Source organism: Plasmodium chabaudi (genome assembly GCF_900002335.3).
Source record: "Plasmodium chabaudi chabaudi strain AS genome assembly, chromosome: 3".
NCBI lineage: Eukaryota > Apicomplexa > Aconoidasida > Haemosporida > Plasmodiidae > Plasmodium > Plasmodium chabaudi.
The window spans coordinates 439,262-455,139 of record NC_030103.2 but is presented as its reverse complement, the minus strand read 5'-3'; the positions used below and the strand labels follow the sequence as shown (position 1 = coordinate 455,139).

The following is a 15,878-nucleotide window of genomic DNA, read 5'->3' as shown; positions in this document are numbered from 1 at the left end:
AAAAATTTATTTTTCTTAACATATTTTAAAAAAAAGGAGGTAAATAAAAAAAAGAAGAAACTAAGTTAGTCATACTATTTTTAATTTGTATTTTACATCCAAACTTTGCAAAGCTAAAGATGAGCTAGCTGATATTTATGATAACTTTTTATAAGTATTAAAACAAAATGAATAATGATAAAACAAAGTTTGGCACGATTGGCGGGATATCCTAAAGCTTCCTTTCATGAGCAAAATATAAATCCATTTTCAAATGTACAATGGTATGAAAAAATGAAAAAATGAAAAAATGAAAAAATAAAAAATATATTTAAAGAGCTTGTGGAATCTATGAGTATTGTGAGAAAACCCTATGGAGGCTATTCATCGGAATGGGCATCCTATACACACAAGTTAATGATTTAAATTTTTTGAATATATTTTTATTTATTTTTACAGGAAAAGCTTTCCATTTTTAAAAAAGAACATGCCTAAGGTTGATATTTTTGCAGAGGACCATGTATCGAAAACTGCAATAAGTGTATTTGATAAAGAGAAAGGGAACTGGTTTGTGATTGATGCATATAATAAAAGTGTTGGAAGCTTAAGTGTATGTATCAGTAAATTGTTACAAGGGAAGTATAGAGTTGATTATAATTCAAATAGAGTAAATAGTAGTAGTGTTATAGTAGTCAATGCAATTCATCTTAAATTTTATGGACATACTTGGGATACAAAAATTTATAAATTTCCACGAAAAAGTCATTCAAAAGGTCATAAGATATTAACATGTAAAACAGTTTTTGCAAGAAATCCATCTATGATATTAAATTTGGCAGTAAAAAGAATGCTACCAAATAATAGATTAAGACAAATATATTATCGTAAGCTTTTTGTTTATCCTGGTGCATTACATCCACATTGGGGTATACCGCAAGTAGTTGTTCCCAAAAAAAAATTGGAAAATGATTCAGATCAAACAAATATTAAAACGTTTACTATTGTCTAGTGAGTCTATATAGTGACCCATATTTGTTCCTATTTTTTGTGCTTTATTTTAATTATTTTTTCATTCTAATTTATGACTAAGTATTACATCAATTTTCTACAGTATTAAATCGTTAACACATTTATAGTAACTATCTGATTGAACATATTTTATAATTCATTTTATGGGGCATTAAAAAAGTATGCCTCATTAGAATTTGTTAAGCCATATAATACCGTTATACATTAAATTGTGCATATACCCATAAAATATACAATTTTTTATATATTATTTTAAAGCATAATTTATATGATTATTATTCCTATTGCCAACTAAGCACATACAAAGGTTGGCCGAAAATTTATTATTTTTTTGGGCTACCTTTTTTTATTATCTATCCACATTGGATAGTCTAAAACTCGTTTTTTTATTCCATAGAAATGCTTAAGACATTTTAATGAGCAAATGATAAATATGTATGAACTGTTCATATTTTATTTAAGATACATGAACATACATAAATTATAAACAGAATGATGGGAAAGATCCCATTTAACTAGTACTACATTGTTTATTATTTGTTTTTAAAAAATTTTGTGAAAAAAAATGAAATTAATAGAGCAGAGAAAAGCTATAGTAAAAATATGCTAATCATATATTATACTATACATTTAGGGAAAGGGAAGAAAATTGAAAAAAAAAAAAAATTTATAAATGTAGCATAAAAAATATATTTAAAATTTTTTTTTATTATTTTACTATTTTTATACATATATTGTTTAACTGGTTTGCCTTTTGTTATTTCTAATTTTTTGTATTGTAAACCGGAGATGCAGCCTACCCGTGCTTTCAGGTTATACATATTTATCATATATATGCGCTATTGCTTTTTAATTTTCGATTATTTTAATTATATAAAAATATTATGTAATATACATATTATTTATGGTATACGGTTTAAAAAAAAATTAAGCGTAGTATAAAATTACGATTATTATTTGCATGTTAGTATAATTTATAAATTGTATGATAATATTTATTTTTATATTCTTGTACATTTTTATATATATTATATTATGCATATTCTTCAATTTATGTTCCTATTTTTATATATATTTCTTTTTAGTTTATAAAATTATATATTTTATTGAATATATAATAGCCTTAAATGATTCTCATTTATCCTGAATATTTCTTTTCTTCCCTTTCCCTCTTTTTGGTTTTTATATAAACATTGCTCAATTAAAATAGGGAATGAAGAAAAGATAAAATTATACATAGATATACAGCAAACTGGTAGAAATAAAATATTATGCATATATTTCAAATTTATTTTAGTAAATGAATATAAATAAAAGAACGAAAGAAGCTACATTTTAGCATGTACAAATATATTATATGCATATAGAGCATTTTGATCATATACAACAAACAGTTTGTAAAATTATTTGCAAGTTCTTGCAATTTTTTATATATGTAAATGTGTAGCGACGTATTTGCATTTTTTCTACGCAAATGCAACTTTTTATGACTTGTTCATATTTTTATGGAAATCGAGCTAAATCTTTACGTACTTGGAAAGATTAAAATATTTTAAATTTTTTCACGATTTAAGAATTTTCAAAGTTGCGTATCATACCCCCAATTTAACCGCTTAATTGTTACATGAGTTCGTTGCTCAAACAATTAGTGTATCCTCCATAGAAGGCAGATTTTTATATTATAACCAGTTACATTGCTTAACATTTTAGCTAGCTATTTTTTTTTTTTTTTTGGCGCGACATGGCCTTAAAAAGTATAAACATTAGCGGGAATTTCGATTGGTGCCCGTTTGAAGAATACAAAAATTACCTGATATGTTTCAACTCACATAATTTACTGTACTCAAATAATGGCAATTTAAATAATTATACATATTTATTAGATATAAATTTGAATAGCGATATTAGGACCCTAGATATTGTACATAAATTAAATTTTGAAGAAGCATTAAAAAGGGGAAATGATAAATCAAGTAAAAAAAGTAGTAACGAATATGTAACAAGTTTTGAATGGATTAATTGCAATAATTTTGTTGAAAGTGAAAATGAGAGTGGATTAAGTAAAGGTATAATAGTAGGAGGATTAACAAATGGAAATCTTGTTTTATTAAATGCAAAGAATTTATTTGATACCAACGATGGTGTAAATTATGATAATTTTATTTTAAGCCAAGCAAGTTTACATGAAAGTGGTATAAACTGTTTAGAATGTAATAAACACAAAAATAATTTAATAGCAACAGGTGGAAATGATGGACAATTATTTATTACTGATATAGAAAATATATTCGCTCCGACTTCTTATGATCCATATTTAGATAAAAATAACTTACAAAAAATAACATGTTTAAATTGGAATAAAAAGGTATCTCATATTTTAGCTACTTCATCTAATAATGGAAATACAGTTATATGGGATTTGAAAATAAAAAAATCAGCAGTTAGTTTTAGGGATCCACATAGTAGAACTAAAACATCATCACTTTGCTGGTTAGAAAATCAGCCAACTCAAATTTTAATTTCATACGATGATGATAAAAATCCATGTCTACAATTATGGGATTTAAGAAATTCCAATTATCCGATAAAAGAAATAATAGGGCATTCAAAAGGTATTAACAATATATGCTTTAGTAGTGTAGATTCCAATTTATTATTATCATCAGGGAAAGATGTAACCAAATGTTGGTATCTAAATTCAAATAATTTTGATATATATAATGAAGTAAATAATTCAGCAAATAATATTTATTCTAAATGGTCCCCGTTTATTCCAGATATGTTTGCATCCTCTACAAATGTGGATACTATACAAATAAATAGTATAAATAATGGAAGTAAAATGACAAGTAAATATATACCTAATTTTTATAAAAAAGATGCATCTATATGTTTTGGGTTCGGTGGAAAAATCTGTCTTTTTGACAACATAAAGAGTGACACTACCCATTTATCTACATCTGAAAATGCTGCAAATAAAAGCATGAACCCAATGAGTCACTCGAATCAAAGCAGTATCGATGAAACAAACATGCAAGCTAATAAAAATAAAGGATTGCAAAATGAAGAAGGAAATAGTAATAGTCCGTATATGATAAAATGTCATATCTATCCAACAGAAGTAGACTTAATAGAGGAAGCAGATAAATTTGAAAAATATATAGAATGTGGAAAATATCAAGAATTTTGTGAAAATAAAATAGCTAAATGCGATGATTATCATGAGAAATTAACTTGGAAAATTTTACAATTATTATGTACATCTCAAAAAGAAGAAATAGTTAAACATATAGGATATGATATGAATGAAATAAATCAGAAGATTGTTGAAAATATTGGTGAAGAATCTGGATTTATATTTAAAAAATATAGAAATGAAACTAATGACAATATAAATGGTACTGGTAATATTACATCTAATAATTTAGAAATGAATTCTGATATAAATAATAAACATGATAATACAAGAATGAGCAACTTAAGTAATGGAGAAAATATTCCTGGGTATCCAAATTATGGAAATAATATGCAGGGCGAATTTTCAACTTCTCAGATGCAAGAAAATGAACCCAATTTTAATGAATCATTTGATTTAGATCCAGAAAAGTTTTTTAGAGAACTTGGAGAAAAAAATGAAATTGAAAAGAATCAAGAAAATGAATTATCTAAAGATGATAAAACTGGAAAAGATGGTTTAATAGGTTCTGGAAATAAAATAAACAATTCTGATTTTAATACAAAAGATATGATAAATACAATTAGAGGTCAAACATCAGAAAATAGTCTTGGTGAAATAAATGAAGACAGTAAACCAAATAGTAACAAAACAAATAGTAATAATTGGAATAGTGGAATAGAATCTATTATAAAAGAATGTTTACTTGTTGGTAATATAGAAGCAGCAGTAGAATTATGTTTATATCAAAATAGAATGGCAGATGCATTATTATTATCATCTTTTGGTGGTGAAAATTTATGGCATAAAACAAAAAATATATATATAAAAAAACAAAATGATAGTTTTTTAAGAAATATTAATTATGTATTAGATGATAAATTAGAGCATTTAGTAAAAACAATTGATTTATCATCATGGGATGAAGCCTTATCTATTTTATGTACATATGCAATTAATAATCCAAATTTTAATAATTTATGTGAGATATTAGCAAAAAGATTACAAAATGAAAAATTTGATGTTAGATCTGCATCTATTTGTTATTTATGTGCATCTAATTTTCCTGAAACTGTTGAAATATGGGATAGTATGCCATCATCTAAATCTACCTTATTAAATGCTTTACAAGATATTGTTGAAAAAATTACAGTTCTTAAAATGGTTATAAAATATAATAAATTTAATTCAACAATGAATCAAAAAATAAATCAATATGCAGAGCTCTTAGCAAATTCAGGACGACTTAAAGCAGCTATGACATTTTTATCATTTATCGATGATGATAAAACAATGGAAAGTCTTACTTTACGAGATCGAATATTTAATAGTGCTACTCATGTAATGCCTCCTCATATAAAACCTCCGCCATCACCTTTTCAATATTTTGACGTTAAACCATTTGGTGTACCAGATAAATATAATAATATGATGAATTCAAATGCTCATGGTATTTATAATAAATCTCAAGGCTATCCGAATAAAAGTTTAACATCTGTTGTTCCTCCTCTTTCAATGTCTGAAATGCGTAAACCCCATGGACCTCCTGGACCTATGCCTCCATTTAGCCATACTCCTCCTACAAAATTTAGTACTCAAGTTATTGGTGGTCCACCTGGTGCTCCTAGATTACCACCACAAAAAGATTTTATGGGTTCTACAGATTCTGCATCTAATAGAGGATATGGTACATCTAACTTTGGAAGTAATGTAAAATATCCTCCTCCTGCAACAGGTTCCTTATATATACCTCCACCAAGTATGCCATCCCATTCAACAACTCCAATTAATCCTTCATCATCTCCATATGCATCAGTACCAAATTTATCACATCTATCATCACATCAAAATTTAAAATTAGAACATGATAATAAAATTGGAGGACCAACTATGTTTGAATCTCAATCTTATTCAAATGTAAATAAAGCAATGCAAAATAGTGTGGCTCCACCACCTTTAGCTGTAGCACCACCACCAATATCTAATCAAATCCCAGGTGCTCCTCGATCAAGTTTTTCAACTCCACAAAGTAATATCCCTCCACCTTTTCCTCAAAGAAATAGGCATGCATCTGTTGCAACACCAATGGGAAATCCAACTCAACCAAATATGCCTTTCACTCCAGAATCACAATTAAATAAAAGAGAATCAATTGATTCTCAAGTTTACAATCCCGTTACACCTCCTCCAATTTCTCCAATGTCACACCAAAACACCTTTACACCTCCCCAGCCATACTCTCAAAACAAAATGGGATTCGCTCCCCCCACAGGTATGCCACATGCAACCAAATACATACAAGAATACTAATTTCATTGCACAAAAAAATGTATATTAACATGTTTTTCATTTCGATATGTTCCATTATTATGCTTCCCATTATAGCAGGCGTAAAAACAACATCTCCAGTAGCGGGCGCGATGTCCATAACTCCAGGAATGCCAGTCCCATGGCCAATACCAACAACAACCCAACAGGTAATAAGCAGCCAATACGTTGTATGCAGTAATTAGGCAAGTGCAATGTGAATAAACCGATGCATTGTGTCGCCTTTATATTTTCATTTTTATACATCTTTGATTATTGTTTTGCTTTATGAACAGCTTGGCTCAACGACGCAGTCAACGGCAAGTGAAAATAAAAAAATTCAAACCGCGGCAAAGGAACAAAATGGAGTATTAATGAATCGAAACAATATAGAGCATATTAAAAAAGTTATATCTAATTTACTAAATGCATATATAGCCCAAGAACCAGTTAAAAAGAAAGCGGACGATATTTCGATCAAAGTCAATGAACTATTTGATAAAATTTATAATGGTGCATTCAATGAGCAAATTAATAATATATTAATAAGTTTGGCAAATAGTATAAATGATAATGATTTTAAAATGGCTAACAAAAATCTGATGGATATCAGCAGAAACTTATGGGATGGAAGCAATAAGGCATGGTAAGGCTCGGAAATAGCGAAATAAAAAAATATAGAAATGAGGACAGCATGTGTCCTTATCTTACATTGTGATATTATTCATTTGGTGACCTAATGCTTCTATACATTTTTCATTTTCCATTTTTCATTTTCCATTTTTCATTTTCCATTTTCCATTTTCCATTCAGGATCATGGGCTTAAAGTGCATTATCCCAAAATGCTAGGACCCCATTGTCGAGCCCTTTCTATTTTTCTCTCACTGTCAAACGCATGGATATGTTTGTACATACGTGCGAATGTGCAATATTTTTTTTTTACTGTTATTTCAATGTACATATATTGTGAGTTTTAAATTTAAAAACTAAATAACTAATGAATTAACACAATAATGCAATGTAACAATCAATAACTCAGCTATGTCATAAATATAAGATTAAAGACTAGCTGCTTTGAGAAAAAAAAAAAAAAAATAGCATTCACAAGAATGAAAAACTGTGAATAATATTAAGATAAAAGAACTTGTACAATTGAATTGAACAAGTAGATGACTAAATGTAATGTAAATATTTTTTCTTTTTATTTAAAAGATTAGAAATCTTCATCAAAGTCTGGGTTTTTATCCCTAGGTTTAGGGCCACCTGCTGGCTTAGCCAAAATAATTTGATCAATTTTAAGTATCGTTTGTAAAGCTTCAAAAGCAAGATCTATAGCATATTTTTTGCATTTAAGATTATCATATATATTATTTTTTTTTGCTGATGTAATAAATTCATCGTTTCGATCTATATTTACACAAGCTTCAACATTGCCTTTAGAGTGTTCGCTAATAAGACGATTAACTACATCTGTGTTGTTGTATCCTGAATTTGTTGCTAGTATTCTTGGTATAGATAAAAATGATTCTGCAAACATTTTAACAGAACAATTATCGATTCCTTTTAATTCTTGTGATAATTTTTTGATTTTATAATATAATTGAACTTCTGTACATCCACCTCCATAAACAAATGAATTGCTTTTGATGGCATTTTTGACTGCATTGATTCCATCATGTATGCATCTTTCTGTTTCATCAAGAAGGTTGTTAGTAGCACCTCTTAAAAGGATTGTTCCGAGTTTTTTATTTTTAGAATTAATTATTGTAACTTTTTTAGATGCAATTTCGGTTACATAAATAGAGGATACTTTTCCGATTTCTTCGGGTTCTGGGGTTCTTAATTTAACTAACGAATGAACATTTAACAATTTACATATTCTGATAGTTTCAAATTTAGATGTAATTTTTAATGTCATAATATTATTTGCATCACAAAAATGTTGAGCAATATCAGAAATTGCACCATTTACAATTATAACATCAACACCAGCTTGTTTAATATTTTCAATAATTTTTTTCATTTGATCTTCTTCCCCTTTAGTAAAGTTGACTAACTCTTGAGCATTTCGTAATAATACAGTTCCTTTAGTTTCTGTTGTTGCTGCTTCTAATCCACAATTAAGTATCATAACTTGTGCATTTTCTTTTTTTTTTACAATTCCATTTGGTTCTTTAGATATAACCATACCCATTACAAATTGAGAATCGATTAAGTTCCCTCCATTTAATTTCGTTATTCTTATATTATCAACATCAAATGTTTCAATTTTTTCTGGCATCAAAGTTGATAAACATTTTGATAATAAACTAATTAATGTATCATAATTATTTGATAATTTTTTTGTACCCATTGCAGATTTTATAACTTTAAATATTTCTTTATCATCATAAAAATTTTCAATTTTATAGCTAGTTGATTCTGTTAATATTTTATCTATTTCATTATATCCAATTTTGAATCCATTTATTATATCATTTACATTGAACCCATCATGAATTAAATAGCTAGCTTTTTCTAACATTTCAGTAGCTATCGTAAAAACATAATTTGTATTATCACCATATTCATAATTCATTGTTTCAGATAACTTTTTTAAAATATTAACAACAGGATGGTTTATTTCTAAATCATTTAAAATAGTTATACAATCACTCGAAACTATTTTTTTATTTATATGGTTAACTATTAATTTGTTCATACATTTTGGTCCTAGTGATGTTTGCAATATTGCAGATATCTCTTTACAAGCTTCGATATTTTTTAAAATCGCATCTTCGCTGTTTTTCACGACCCTGTATCCGTCCTTTAGGAGGGCGTTCATTCCGAGCTTGTTCGCGAACTGTACAAGAAGTGAAAAGGTGGGATGTTTGACAAAGTTTAACAAAGGATGGGGAATAAACACAAGAGGAAATGCATTCTAAGGGGCTCTTACCATTTTCAACCGAATTTATAGGATTAGAAAATTGTTTTAAAAAAAGTGAAACTTATCAGGAATAGTGATATATGGTATGTAAAAATAAAGCCAATTTTTTTATCTATAGGGTTTGCTATAATTAGTGGTACTAGGAGAGAGCAATAGAGTATGGATATGTAAATAAACTAATGCATACGTACATATGTGTGTGTATGTATTTTAATTCGTTCACAAATATGCATATGTATGTTCAATGATTAGTTAAGAATGAATATGTAATGCATAATTTTTTTGACAACGATTTTTATCAATTATAAAATTAATTAAACATTTGGATGTATATATTTATAAGAATGTAGAGTGGGAGCTTTGAACGTGGCTATGTTTAAATAAAATAATGTAATTATATTATCAGCATTTTTCTTTATCTTGTTTTATTTTGTAAAAAACACAATCACAAATATTTTTTTCTCTATAAAATATTTTTTTCATTACCATATATATAGTATAATGTATATTGTTTAACTAATTATGTATTTTTTTTTTTTTTTTAATTTTATACCGCCATAAGTACTACGCATAAAAATGTACGTAAAAACGTACGTAAACATATGTACATATTTTTCTATGCATATTTCCTAAATATAACGGGCTTTTACCTGCCCCCCAAAAAATGATAATAATATAAGAATATGCAAGCACGTACTGAAAACGTATTATTTGTCGTTTTAATTTACAAGGGAAGAATAGGAGTACAGTTTTAATTTTTATAGGATTGGGAAAAAGAAATTTAAATTATTTTTTAGTGCATATTATTTATTTGGAAGTCATATATAATAAAAGTATATGAATAATATGCTACCAAGCATGTAAGTAAAAAATTATATGACATGACATTATATTTATGTATATATTTTACTGTTTATGTTCATTTCTATTGCTATATAAGTTATTTATCAAAATTTTGGAAATGAATATTTAAATTATATTTTTTTTTTTTTTTCCCAAATCCATAATTCAATATAATTAAAAAAAAAAATTATAAAATTCCCTTACCTTATTAAAGCTAAATATTTTTCAATAATTAATTATGATGCTTTATTTTGTATGAATATTTAAACAAATGCAGTAACCAAATGAAATTTTCATTTCTGCATTGTAACAAATAACCTAAAATAGTTTTAAAATATATATTTTTTTGATCGATTATTTTATTTATTTTATATATCCTAATATTTGACCGCGGCGTGAGTCCGTTTGGGTGAAGCAGTCCTTCAAGAAAGGGAGTGCCTGCTTTTGCATGCTTGTACTACCTTTGCATGTCATACATAATTGTGCATGTTGTACATCCTGTTTCATGCTATACATCCTGTGCATACCTCTCCTAATTTTGAACCTTTACGGTGGAACCCCAGAAGAAGCCACGTTTGCATGAGCAGACATAGTTGGACTCGTCTATAATAGTCACAATTTTTGTAGTATTTCTTTTGTGAATTTTCCAAAATGAAATTCGATATAAAGGGATCCAATGCTGTGCAGAGAGAAAGAAATATAATTAACTTATCGAAGATATATCATAGAAAGCTTGAAGCACTTTTGATTTATATAAATATTCCAAAGAAGAAGAAAGATTATATATGTTATAACGATTTCTTTAGTAATATAAAAGATGTATGCTCCTATATAAATACAATATCTAAATCTGAAGAGGTTGAAAATTGTGATAATATATTGGAAGATAAGGATATAAAAATAAATGCAGACAAAAATATTTTTATTAAAAATTTACTTATATTTTTAAACAACCTAATATCATTGTATCTTTCAAAAAGCGATTTAATTGATGTATGTATAAACAGACGAGGATATAATAAATGTGGGTTCTATGCATGTGATAATGTATTTTTAAATAATATAAATAAAAGTAAATATAAAATAGATACCAAAAATAAACATATCTATTTAAGAGAATACTATGATATATTCTGTTCTGCAAATTGCATGAATTATAATTTATATTTAATTAAAGAAATAATTAATAATAATAAAAATAATAAAGAAAATATTAATCTTAAAAAAAAATGTCAGCTTATTCATATAATGCTACTAACCTTTTTTCCTTTTTTTAAACTCTATGACATTAACTTTTTGTTTAATAACATTGATCAACTTCAAATTGTGAATAATAAAATTTCATTTATCAATGGAGTTACATCAGAAACATTTGAGAAGACCGACCATTCCAAACCCGATGAAGTTAACGACACCAAAATCAAAAATGAAATTCCCAAATTTGATGTAAATAACAAACTAAATGGGACGAATGAAAAAAGAGAAACGATTGTAAAGAAAAAAACGAAATCGGTTAGCTTTAGTGATGATATAAAAATGTTTCGATATTTTAAAGATGATTGTGTTAATGAATATTCGATAGATAAAGCCTATATTGATCAAACCAAAATAAAATCCGAAACTTCAAATCGTCTCTTTGAACAAGTGGATACAAATGTCTGCGATGAGGCAGGTAAAGAAGTGGAAGAGAAGGAGGCAGCTGAAAGTGGATCTCCAAAAGAGGGACCCAATGATGAAAACGGTCAAGAAAACGGCCAAGAAAAACGTGAAGAAAAGCATGACGATCTGAATCAACAGGGCACTAGCGACGAGCGCAATGAAAAGCGAGAAGACTTTGAAGGTAGCGAAAAGGGAGAAAGCACAAATGGCTGTTTACATGAAGACGAAATGAATAAAATATATGAACAAGTCAGAAATTCTATGATTTTTAATAAAAAATATTCCTTTGAAAATATATGGAAACAAACAACTTTAGATGGAACAAAAATGATAGGATTCGATTATACAAAAGAAGAAATGATAAATACTGCTTCTCAAAAAATGAATGAAATTAATTTAAAGTTAAATAAACAAGAAAAAAAAGTTATTCTACTAAATAGTTCAAGCAAAAAACAAACAACCTTAACAAGCAATAATCTAGCCAAAGAAAATACGGATGATAAAAAATCGAGCATCGAAATGTTGGACTCCAATCTTGTTCAAACACAATCAAATTCAGAGAATCCCATTCCTGAAAAAAGTAACCTAAATGAGGTTTCGATTTTGAAGAAAAATAGTGTGGACACCGACGAAAAGAAGGTCGACGATGAAACAGTTACAGTAGACAATAATGATGAATTGGCTACAACGGACAAACATGATGAACCTTCCGAAGTTAGCGAACCTCCTGAACTTGATGAGGTTGAGATGGCAGAAATAGAAAGCATATTAATGGAAAGGAGGCAAAAAATTAAAGAAGAATATTTTGAAAATTTTAAAAATCCGATTTCAGCATTTTTTGATGACCCTTGTCCCATTACGGAAGAACAAGAAGAACCCGAAAATTTGAAAGAAAATGATTTTGAATCGAAAGTAGATGTAAAAAATAAATTATCAGAAGAAATAGAAGATGCTGAAACTGTTGAATCAGAGATTTCTGATGATGATACATTAGAAACTGATATAGCAGATGATAATAAAAATAATAGAGATGAAGTTGTAACAAATAAATATTTACATAGTGCTAAAGGAGGAAATCTTTATGAAAATATGTCATTATATGTAGTATTATGGGATATATTTACAAGTAATATATCAAAATATACAGTTTATTTTTTTGAGAAGAGTGAATTTATTATTCCTAAATCTATTAACGATGCAGAAAAGGAAAGAAAAAATGAATTTATTAATAATATTTCTAAATATATACCTATATATGTTAATTTTCTTTCTTCAATCATTTTAAATGTATGTAGAACATTTTTATTTCATAAACCTTTGCTCCCTTTTAAAAAAGTTATTTACAAATCAATTATTTGTGTTATTGTTGTTGCAATCAAAAAGCATAAAGAAGAGTTAATACCAAAATGTGAACATAATAATATTAAATTAGCTGAAGATTATTTAATTCAGGAAAATAAAATTGAAGGAGATGAGTTAAATGATTTATCTATGCTTTTTTTTCAAAACCATTTTTACTAATCAATCTGCGACCATATATATGTATTACATATGTTTTCCTAATTCTATTTTTTATGTATAAATGAAGTTGTAGTTACATTTTTTTTGTAGTTATTATTAAATTATATATTTTCATCATAGTAGTGTTTTTAGAAAAAAGCACCCCCTCCAAAAAAAAAAAAAAAAAAAAAAAAAAGTTGTGCATGAGCACACATATACATACACTTGTATGATATATATCCATGGGGATAATAATTATCCTAAATTAAAATATAAAAATGCATATAAGCGTTTTCTATTTGTCGTTTTTTATTCAATGTATTTTATTTATCATAATTTCATTCATCAGTTTATCGCCTTTTGCTTGTATTAACAAAATGCATCCAATAGTTAACTATAAACAATAAAAGTAACTTATTAATTGGCACAACGCTATGATATATTTTTCCATTAAGGACAAACACAAATGAGATGAAGTTATTTAGCAAGCACGCAGCGTCGTTGTTTTGGGCATCGTTATTCTTTACTATTTCATCTTTGCTGCTGCCCAACAATGTGGAATTATAGGGAGGCTCCTTGTTTTGCTCCGAATCGGGCATATTACTTTGCTCTTTCGTTTGGCAAAAATCGCTAATCAATAATATATCTTCTTTTTTCTTTTTTAAAAAATTTGATAAATCTTGCGTTTTTAAATAAGGTAGATTATATTTTTGTGATTGGACAAACTTATGAACAGGCAATAAATTTTCATTCCAATTTTCGAAAAAAATGCTGACTTGTTCAGAAATTTTAAGACCTTGCGAATATTTTCTAAAAATATTTTTATTATTTATTAGCTCATCAGGTACAGGACATTGAATGTCGTTTTTATAATAATTTTTATTTATATAAAAATTATCGCAAATATTATTTTTTGCGCAATCTATTGTTTTTATATATTCCCATAAACGTACATCAGCACAATTTGTTTCATCAGATCGAAATACCATCAAAGAGCTAACGTAATTTTTTTTCTTTTTTCCTTTTATATATTTTTCTGACATGTTCATAATTTTTATTGGATAATCATTTGGGTTAAGATATTCCATATTTTTTAAGTCTGCATCTCTGTTATTACTAGCGCTATTATTATCTGTAGTTCTATTTTCAATTTCCCATGTAGGTACCAGATTAAGAGCAAAAATTGTATAACCATCTTTTAGTTCGTCCTTTGTAAATATGTGTGCAGACAGCATATTAAAAGGATCATATTCAAAAATTTTAGAATGAAATTGCATAATAATAATTTTATTTTCATATATACAAGTATCATATAATAATCTTTTATACAAAATAGGTATCCTGTTTTGAGTTGTGCAATTCTCTAAATTAAGTTGCGAAATAATATTTATATTATTCATATCGATGTTAGTATTATTTTTTTTTATTCTAAAAGAATGATTAATAAATTCATTTTTGTAAGAATTAAGAAATTCATAAAATTTATTATCGTTAGTAATTTTGAGTTTATAATTTTGTCCAATGGCTATTCGATCACTTTTTAATTTATCGCTATTATTTGTATAATATTTTTTATATAAATTATTATATATTTTTAATAATTCCTTATTTGTAAATGTGTTATTATTTGATGCTATATCATATGAACTGTTCAGGTCACAAAATTTTTTTCGATTTTCCTTTTTTTCTTGTCTATTTTCACAATAACTAAAATCAACTATTTCGATTACATGTAATATAAGAAATTTACTATCTTCTGATAGGGAAAATCCAGGACGTAGCAATTTTATATATGCCATCTCTTTATTTATAAATATATATATGTTGTATATTCCTCTAATAAGCTGAGGTAAATAACAACTTAATATATTTTGATTAATCTTACAAGGGACTATAAAAGTATCATTACCTTTTATTTGTATTTCTATATTTCCATTAGGTATATATTCATTTGATAAAATTATATTTATTTTGTCTTCACAATTTTCATAAATAACTGATGTATAATTTTCGATAAATAAATAATTTTTTTTTTCTGAAAATAACATCAAATGGTTTTCTTTGTCACTATTTATATTTTCTTTTATAATATCATCTTTTTTATTTACATCGGAAGTATGTAGCTTATTTTTTATTCTATATAATAAATTATTGTCTTTATTTATATAACTATTTCCATAACCCTTATAATATAATAGATCAGGATTATTCTCTTCCTTTGAGCTCTTCTCTTTTTCGTCCTTTAAGACGTTTTCACAATCATATTTTTCAAAGACATCGTGAACTTTTCCTCTCAGAAAATATTTCATTCGTTTGTATTCGTGACATAAAGAGTGGGCTATATGTTATGAAGATTGAAACAAACGAGATTGAGAAATAAGAGGTAAGGACAAAAAACAAATCACTATAACCACAACAAATAGAGGTTAAATGAGAGTATGTACTTTTGATAAGACAAT

The 15,878-nt window shown here is 26.8% G+C and overlaps 5 protein-coding genes across 5 annotated transcripts; 3 read left to right on the top strand and 2 right to left on the bottom strand.

Moving 5' to 3' along the window:
- Positions 1–174: 174 nt before the first annotated feature.
- Positions 175–988, top strand: PCHAS_0313200 (ribosomal protein L13, mitochondrial, putative; the record flags this gene model as incomplete). The annotated part of the gene is made up of 2 exons (XM_016799901.1): positions 175–263; positions 439–988. The coding sequence occupies 2 exons, from the start codon at positions 175–177 to the stop codon at positions 986–988; spliced, it is 639 nt and encodes a 212-aa protein (XP_016653212.1).
- A 1,761-nt stretch (positions 989–2,749) lies between these two features.
- PCHAS_0313100 (protein transport protein SEC31, putative) lies at positions 2,750–7,340 on the top strand (the record flags this gene model as incomplete). The annotated part of the gene is made up of 4 exons (XM_016799899.1): positions 2,750–6,455; positions 6,569–6,660; positions 6,787–7,136; positions 7,304–7,340. The coding sequence occupies 4 exons, from the start codon at positions 2,750–2,752 to the stop codon at positions 7,338–7,340; spliced, it is 4,185 nt and encodes a 1,394-aa protein (XP_016653211.1).
- A 364-nt stretch (positions 7,341–7,704) lies between these two features.
- PCHAS_0313000 (T-complex protein 1 subunit theta, putative) lies at positions 7,705–9,429 on the bottom strand (the record flags this gene model as incomplete). Its single annotated transcript, XM_016799898.1, has 2 exons — positions 7,705–9,333; positions 9,427–9,429. 2 exons carry the CDS (start codon positions 9,427–9,429, stop codon positions 7,705–7,707), a joined length of 1,632 nt encoding a protein of 543 aa, XP_016653210.1.
- Positions 9,430–10,911: 1,482 nt separating this feature from the next.
- On the top strand, positions 10,912–13,440 carry PCHAS_0312900 (RTR1 domain-containing protein, putative; the record flags this gene model as incomplete). The annotated part of the gene is made up of 1 exon (XM_732547.2): positions 10,912–13,440. One exon carries the CDS (start codon positions 10,912–10,914, stop codon positions 13,438–13,440), a length of 2,529 nt encoding a protein of 842 aa, XP_737640.2.
- Positions 13,441–13,769: 329 nt separating this feature from the next.
- PCHAS_0312800 (conserved protein, unknown function) lies at positions 13,770–15,728 on the bottom strand (the record flags this gene model as incomplete). The annotated part of the gene is made up of 1 exon (XM_016799897.1): positions 13,770–15,728. One exon carries the CDS (start codon positions 15,726–15,728, stop codon positions 13,770–13,772), a length of 1,959 nt encoding a protein of 652 aa, XP_016653209.1.
- Between the last annotated feature and the right edge of the window lie 150 nt (positions 15,729–15,878).